At 36.5% G+C, this 8,711-nt stretch overlaps 1 protein-coding gene across 1 annotated transcript; it reads right to left on the bottom strand.

Moving 5' to 3' along the window:
* Positions 1–2,730: 2,730 nt before the first annotated feature.
* On the bottom strand, positions 2,731–3,258 carry LOC132280875 (secreted RxLR effector protein 161-like). The gene has a single exon (XM_059782633.1). The coding sequence runs from the start codon at positions 3,256–3,258 to the stop codon at positions 2,731–2,733; it is 528 nt and encodes a 175-aa protein (XP_059638616.1).
* Between the last annotated feature and the right edge of the window lie 5,453 nt (positions 3,259–8,711).

The raw sequence follows: 8,711 nt of genomic DNA, 5'->3' as shown, positions 1-8,711 counted from the left end.
TAAATAATCTTACATTCTCCTACTTGGCACATATGATAATTTCTTTAGTGGTTTAGTAAAATAGTCATTAGTGTACACCATAAATCAGATTAAGGTATTAAGTTGGTCATCATAAATACCATGGTAAACAAACTACCAATGTGAGTCATGGCGGTTGTGTGTCACTAAATGACATAGTCCTTTCCATGTACCATAACACCAGTAACCCATTTAACATAGTCTATAAGTGAGAAGCATTAATAAAGGTCTAGAAATAATGTCTTCCTAAGACTATTCCTATTTTTATCATTTAAAATAATACATGCATGTACATACATAAATTAACAGGAAATATCATAAACACATTTTAATGAGCTCAAAATGTCAAATATATATAAGCATTGTTAAGCAATCCATAACAAAATAATAATTAACTTTGATTACATTCAAGACCATTCTTTCAACATGCCCTATGAATGTTTTGGGTGGTAATCCTTTTGTTAATGGATCTGCAACCATAAGTTGTGTGCTTATATTTTCAAAAAACACTCATTGTTTCTGAACTTCTTCTTTAACAGTAAGATATTTGATGAGCACTGAAAAGTGCGCATTTAAACCCGTTAAGCTTAAGCATTCTAGTACCTTTATCTATCTTACTTTGCCGTTTTAGACTTATTACGTGTTATTTATATTTTCAGGCACTAATCCCAAAATTGAGCTAACTCAGCCAAATAAGAGCTTAATTGAAGCAATCCTGAGATAAACCAAATGAGGGAGCAAAGTGGAGAAAGAAAGGAACAAAAAGGAATCAAGTTGTGCAGCTGAAAAGTTCGATCGGTCCAACTTAGAGTTCGATCGATCGAACATCTATGATCGATCACAGTACTTCTCGATAGATCCAACCTTGGCCTTTGCTAAAATTCCAAGTTCGATCGATCGAACATCACCTTCGATCGATCGAACCCTATTTTGTCCTATTCAAATGATTGATCTTATCCACAGCTGTATGCCTACCAACCACTTTTGTCTTTTTCCCTATAAATATCTTAAAAATATCTCAGCCTTGTCCTTATCCGGAGGAGTCAGACCACTTCGATCGATCCAAGATGCAGTTCAATCGATCGAACCCATTTTCGATCGATCCAAGTTAAGGTTCGATCGATCGAACTTCCTCCAGCGAGAAAAAGTTAAAGTCCAGCTCATTTATTCCGTCCTTCATCCAATCATTGGAGAATATGCCTTGCACGACCACAGCTCATCATGGGGTGTATTTGACCTACCTATATAAGGAATATGATACACTTTTTGGGGAGAGTCTCTTGTCACACATTGAAAATCATCTTGGAGGCTATTCTTGGAGAGGAAGAAGGGAGGAAGCTAGAGCACCATTGGAGGAGATCTTCACCAACAAAGAGCAGCCATGGAGTTAGCCCTTGAGGGTTGGATCATCACTACCATGAGTGGCTAGACATCCTCTTGGGGCTAAAGTTAGCCCCAAGCATGCTTTCTATACTCTAATCTTGTGTATTATTGAGGGATTAGTGTTGTATGATACATCTTGATATTCATGTATATATAAATCTTGATTATTTCATGGTTTGTATGGTTTAATGCTTCCAATTGACTATTCTATTCTATCCATATGTCTATGTATGCTAGAGTAGGATATTCATGTGCTTATCTCTAGATTTAGTGTTTTTTATGCATGTCTATGTGTATTGATGCTATAGATCTAGAGATTATCAAGATGATATGCTTAATGAATGCTATTTTGGTTCATTTGATGGTTTATGCCTATTCTTGATGGTTTGTGCCTCTCCCTTAGTCTAGATAGCTTTATTTTCATGCTAGTAGTGTAGATTTAATGTAGTGGTAGTGTAATGTTAGATGGGAGGACAATCTACTCTTGATGTTTGATGTTCCATGCTTGTGAGTCCAAATGGCATATTCCTCTAATACTGTGTTGTATGTGGATTGTGAGCTTAATGAAGAATTAATGACTTGTTTTGATCTATTGTGCTATCCCCATGTTGTCTAGACAATATATGCTCTATTGTTTAGATATATTGTGCTCTTCACATGATGTTTAGACAATACTTGCTTGATTTGTCATCCTTGCCAATTGAATCAACCTAATGCATACACACCCTTATCATATTGCAACACATCCATTACCCTCAATTGATCACTTGTTAGTGGTATAGAAAAGTATTGCTTGGTGGTGATCTCTACACCCCAAGACCTCTCTCTCTTGTTTACTTCATATTATTTTATTTAGTTGAATTCAATTTAGCTTAATCAACCAACCAATCAATTGTGTGATCACTCGACCTACTAACCCTAATTACCATAGTTTCACAATTTGATACACCATCAAATCCCTTGGGACGATCCCTACTCGCCCTATCTATATTTTATATAGAGAAAGGTAGTAGTGGCTTTCTATAAATGTAAAACTTGGCCACCTTCTAAATTCTCACACAACTTTCAAGCTTGACTTGGTATTACGACCCTTGTTGTAAAGGCAAAGACCGGTCAATATTTCAGCTCCATATGCTTAACGCCATTAGAATACTTATAGTTTTTAGTAAAGAAAACAGCTGCAGTGTTATCACAATAAATTTTTAGCGGTCTAAAAATTTAATCCATAATACCAAATTCTGAAATAAAGTTTCGCAACCACAAACCATTATTTGTAGCCTCAAAGCATGCTACAAACTCAGCCTCCATAGTAGATGAAGCAATAATAGACTATTTTGCGCTTTTCCATGATATTGCCCCTTCAGTTAAAAGGAACAAATAACCAAAAATTGATCTTCTACTATCCACACATCTAGCAAAATCTGAGTCTGAGTAACCAATAACCTCTAAGTCACTAGTCCTTCTAAATGTGAACATATAATTCTTTGTTCCTTGTAAGTATCTCATGACTTTCTTTGCAGCTTTCCAGTAATATATTCCTGGATTGCTTTGGTATCTGCCTAGCATTCCAACTGCAAAACCAATATCTGGATGAGTGCAAACCTGTGCATATATCAAACTTCCCACAATAGATGCATAAGGAATATTTTGCATTTCTTTATGTTCTAATTCATTCTTTGGGCATTGCATCAAACTAAATTTATCCCCTTTCTGTATTGGAACAACACTAGCTGAACAATGTTCCATACCAAATCTCTCTAGAATTCTCTCAATATATGTTTTCTGAGATAATCCTAACAATCCACGTGACCTGTCATGAAATATTTCTATTCCTATCACGTAAGATGACTCACCCATGTCTTTCATCTCAAAATTCTTAAAGATATAATTTTTAGTTTCATGCAATAAACCAAGATCACTACTAGCAAGCAAAATATCATCAACATATAGAATCAAAAATATAAACTTACTCCCACTAACCTTCTGGTATATACACCGATCAACAGTATTTTTATTAAAACCAAAAGAAGTAATAGTATCATTAAACTTAATATACCACTGTCGGGAAGCTTGTTTAAATCTATATATTGACTTCTTAAGTTTACAGACCGTGCATTCTTTACCCTCTAATCTGAAGCCTTCAAGTTGATCCATATAGACTTCTTCTTCTAAACTCCTATTTAGGAAAGCTGTTTTCACATCCATGATAAGTGCTTAAATGTTGCACATTTCAGCACCTAAGCTAGGGTATTTCAGTCTTTGCATCTATCTTAAGTTTATGTTTTAGTCCTAATTTATGTTTATGTGTATTTCAGGGCAATAAAGTTAAAATGAGCTAAGAACGGTCCAATTAAGCCTTTTTGGAGTTAAGCAAATATTTTCAGAAAATGGCACAAAACGGTCAATCTCGGGCCTTTGATGATGTTCCCAAAGATGGAGAAGCAAACCAAATAGCCCGGGGCAAAAATGGAGCTGAATAAGGCTTAAAGGAATTTTCTAACTGTGGGGGATCGATCCCCCAGGGTGGGAGATCAATCCCCCAGGACTTGGCAACATTGCATATTTTTATTTTAATGTTTGGGCTTATTTTGTAACCTAGTGGGCTTTATTAGGTTTATTACTTAAGCCCAGTGAGGCCCATTGTTTTTAGGGTTAGTATTTATTAGTTTAGTGATTTATTATTTGAAGAATTAAGTTTTGATTATTTTTTAATCTGTATCGTGATATTGTTCTCTCTGGAAGAAAACGAAAGGAAGAAAAAAAGCGAGGGTTTCAAGAATATTTTTTACAGAGGCTTTGTCTACAGTGGAAGGAAGAAGAAGAAGGGCCAAAAGATGGAGATAGAACTTGTTGACACCATGATCATCTCCTCCATGAGCTAGTTCTTCACTTAGGGCTTGGATGAGCCCTAAGTTCATGTAACCTAAACCTTTGTTTTTCTTTTCTTGGGGAATTATTAAGTTGTAATTAAATATTTGGCCTTGTGATTTATTTATATATACATGCTTGATTTGACAAATTAGGGCTTGTATTGATTAATTCTTCCATTGAAATCTCCAAGTTGATTGTATGTCTATATATGATTAATTAGGGATTTTATTCTTCATTAGATGTTTGAAAATTAATTCTTCCATTAATTCTATATGAAAATTGCATGTCTATGTGTGATTGATTTAGAATTATACTCTACACTAAATACTTCTTTTAGTTGTGTTTAGTGATGGCCATAGCATGAGACTTAGTTGATACAATTGTAAATTAATTTGATGGATAAAGGCTTAATCTTGATGGGTTGTTCTACAAATTAGCTTATTGTCATTAGGTAATTGTAGTAAAGTAGGCAATTTGTGCTTGATTATGTTAATCCATACTTCTAATTACAATTAGTATTATCCTCTTAATTGATGTGTGCTTTTATCGAATACATTTGTGAATGTGTATGGTGGGTTATGACGTAGTCTTGAATGGGTTCTACACTTTAGTTTAATTGTCATTAGGTAAACAATTCATTCTTGATGTTGATAATCTATGCTTATAATTGTGATTTGTGATGATAATGTGACCACATCTATAATTACACTAATAAATTCCCCATTAATTGAAAGCATATGGTTAATTGCATGGGCTTAGTGGTGAATCCTAACCTTAAGACTCTCTTCCTATCTCTTTAATTCTTAGTTTAATGTCATTTCTATTTTCATGCTTTTAATTGAATTTTAGTTTAATCACTCCACCAAAATATTTTTCTCTCACACTCTTTCTCTCTCTTTCTCTTCTCTCTTTTACAATCTAATTAGCATTAAAATCAAGTTTAGTCCCAACACGTGTTCAATCCCTTGGGTTCGATCCCTTCTCACTTCATACTACATAGTATAAGTGTATAGCGGTTTACAAATGTAAACTATGATGCCCGATTGATACCATTTCCAAAACCAAAGTGTTGTGCATTATTTTGTGCACACGCTCGGGTCGCATCATAATTTTGGCGCCGTTGCCGGGGATTGACGGTTTAGTTGGAATTAAATTAGGCATTAGGGCTAATTTAATTGTTTTCTTAAAATTACTATTTTCTTACTAATCCCCCTTGTTCAATTAGGTACTTGAAAAGAAAAGGAGCAAGCATTGGATTTTAGCACCTTTGTAACATTGTTGCTAGGGACTTTTGTAAGCTTCCTTGAATTTCTTTTATTATAATTGTTCAATTCTCTGTATGCTTGCGAGATAGCCCTTGTCGAGGCTATCACATTGTTTAAATTCTTGTCCAAGCATAAGCCCAAAAGGAGGCTACTACTTTCTTGATAGAAAGCATCGGCCCGTGTGGAGGCAATTTAATTTTGTGCATTGATAGAACATGGGAGTATGGGAACATCGTATGTGGAGGTGGTGAATTGTTGTTGATTTTTGTTGTGGTTTGTTGTGAAGTTGTTGTGGTCTAATCTTGAATCATCCATTCAGTGTTAGGAGGTAGTTCTAGGAGAATTCTTCCCATTCTTGATTATCCCACACTTAATGGAAAACCAATTTTAATATCTAGGGAATATGGATAATCTAGGTGAGTATTACCCTCTTAATGGGCATCCACCTTTGAGAATTCCCCACCCTAATGTGTTGCCACAACCCAATCAAGTGCAACAACCTCCAATAATGCCAATCCATCTTCAAGATCATGTAGTGAATCCCCCCAATCATCAATTATCTCTTCGGGATCAGTACACTCCCAATGTATACAATGCACCAACATGCATCCGGTTGCCAAACTTTCGGGCAACCCATTATGAAATTAAGCCCGCAACCATCCAAATGTGCCCCATTTTCTATGGGGTAAACAGTGAAGAACCATATAAACATTTGGATGAGTTTTTAGAAGTTTGTTCAACCGTGAAAATCACGGACCTTCCGGAAGAAGTCTTAAAAATGAAGCTTTTCCCTTTCACTCTTCGGGAAAAGGCTAAATATTGGTTCAATAACTTGAGGGCAAATTCAATCACATCTTGGGCTCAACTACAATATGAATTCCTAAAAAAATTTTACCCCGCAAGTAGAACCGATGCTATGAGAGCTTCTATCCGTGAATTCTCCCAAAATGAGGGAGAACCTTTGCATGAAGCATGGGAGCGTTTGAACGATTTGCTACGGAAGTGTCCACATCACGACATTCCTAAGTGGCAATTAGTTCGTTGCTTCTATGAAAGCTTATCCGATACCCAAAAAGGTATGGTTGATGCTTCATGTGGAGGAGCCTATTTGGACAAAAATGAAGACGATGTGTGGCATCTTTTTGATCGCATGAGCGAAAATTCAATGCATCGTTCTTCATCGTCCCGATTTGGCCAAAATTTAAATGAAGGAGGGAAGAAAACCTCCAATCTTTCTCAAATAAATATTTCCATGGAAATTGCCGCTGAGGTCAAAATTCTTACTTAAAGGTTTGATAAATTCTTTTCGAGCCAAAACCCGGCAATTCAAACATCCAACTCTTTCCATTCTCAAAGTGTGATGTGCATGACTTGCTGTAGTTATACTCACAATACTTCCAATTGTCCTCTTGGACAAGTTTTTCCGAGTGAGTATCAAGAACAAGTCAATGCTGTTTTCATTCATCCGGGAAGTAATCCAAATTCTAACTCCTACAATTCTGGATGGAGTGATCCTAACTTTTCTTGGAGAAATCAAGGAGGAGGTATCATTCCTCCTATTCATAAAAATTCCCAAGAAAAGTATGTGCCTCCCCACCTCCGAAATGCAAATTCTCAAGCATACCACTCTCCATCTTATCCTCTTCCAAATGTGAATCAATTCTCTAATTCTCATTCTTCAAATCATCAATCTTATTCTCATCCACCTCAAGAGCCTCCTAGGAATCCCACTTTTGAGGATAAGGTTTTAGAAGCTTTGGGTGATCTTCAAAAGGAAAATCAAGTGTTTCATTCACATTCTCAATCAATTGCAAAACTTGAAGCCCAAATTGGGCAAATGGCTAAATCAATAAAAGAGAAAGGGCCTATTCAACCTGAGATTAACCGAAAGGCATACTCCATTTCCACCTTGAGGAGTGGGAGAAAAATTGATAATAAAGTTGAGAGACCTAGTGAAGTTAGTGTTCCGGTGCAACCAAGTGTTAGCACATTTACCATTCCCAATTCCATTCCTACTTCACTAGGGACAAATGGTCACATTAATGAGCAAATTCCATCATCATCATCTTCCTCCCATGTAGAGAAGTCTTATGAGCCCAAAGCTCCATTTCCACAAGCTTTAAACGCTACTCCATTTTCGAGGCAAGAAGGAAAAATCCATGACATGATGGAAGTTTTTAAACAAGTTAAAATCAACCTTCCTCTTCTTAATGCTATTCAACAAATTCCACCATATGCCAAGTTCTTGAAGGACTTATGTACTCAAAAGAGGAAGAACAAGGGACCAAGCCCAAAGAAAGTACTTCTCACGGAGCAAGTAAGCTCTATCATTAAGCTTAGCACCCCACCTAAGTTCAAAGACCCTGGCGCTCCAACCATCTCTTGTACCATAGGGAACCATGAGGTAAAAAGGGCACTTCTTGACTTAGGGGCTAGTGTTAACGTTATTCCTTACTCCATGTATCTTCAATTAGGTTTGGGAAATCTTAAGCCAACTTCGGTAGTTATTCAACTCGCCGATAGGTCTACAAAACAACCAAGGGGAATTGTTGAGGACATCCTCATTAAAGTAGACAAATTCTATTTCCCGGTTGATTTTGTTGTGCTTGACACTGAGCCGATTCCCAATCCTACCACTTACATTCCCATCATTTTAGGAAGACCATTTCTTGCCACCGCTAATGCGACAATCAATTGTAGGTCCGGCATTATGGACATCTCTTTTGGCAATATGATGGTTAAGCTTAATGTGTTTAACACGAGCCAACATCCTATCAATGAAGGCGAGTGTTTCATGGTGAATATCTTGGATGAAATTGTTGAAGAAGTCATTCCTTCCATTCCTTCTGAAGATCCTCTTGAGGCATGCCTCTCTCACTTCAACATGGACGCATTTGACATTGAAAGCTCCATATATGAAGTGAATTCTCTAATGGATTCCGTAGCCATCGTAGACTTCCCGCCATGGAAAAACTCAAAAGAACCTCTCCCTTCAATCGCAAGTACTCTTTCTTATCAAGAAGAGGAAGAAGTGGTAAGTACGCCAATGGCCAATCCAATTTATGAGGACATTCCTTATAATATTGAGCATGAAGTCATTGAGGCGACCTTAGTGAAGGAGGAGAAAGTGATCAATGTGGAAGTTGACAAAAATGATGAAGAGATTGAGTTTCT

Source organism: Cornus florida, unplaced genomic scaffold (genome assembly GCF_030987335.1).
Source record: "Cornus florida cultivar Cherokee Brave unplaced genomic scaffold, ASM3098733v1 CherokeeBrave_3.0.0_Hap2_Chr11, whole genome shotgun sequence".
NCBI classification, from domain to species: Eukaryota; Viridiplantae; Streptophyta; class Magnoliopsida; order Cornales; family Cornaceae; genus Cornus; species Cornus florida.
The sequence above is the reverse complement of the archived record's forward strand: the minus strand, read 5'-3'. Positions and strand labels throughout refer to the sequence as shown.

What these genes read in the sequence shown, in the direction of transcription:
- LOC132280875 (XM_059782633.1), bottom strand. Translation starts at nt 3,258, where the DNA reads ATGGGTGAGTCATCTTACGTGATAGGAATAGAAATATTTCATGACAGG.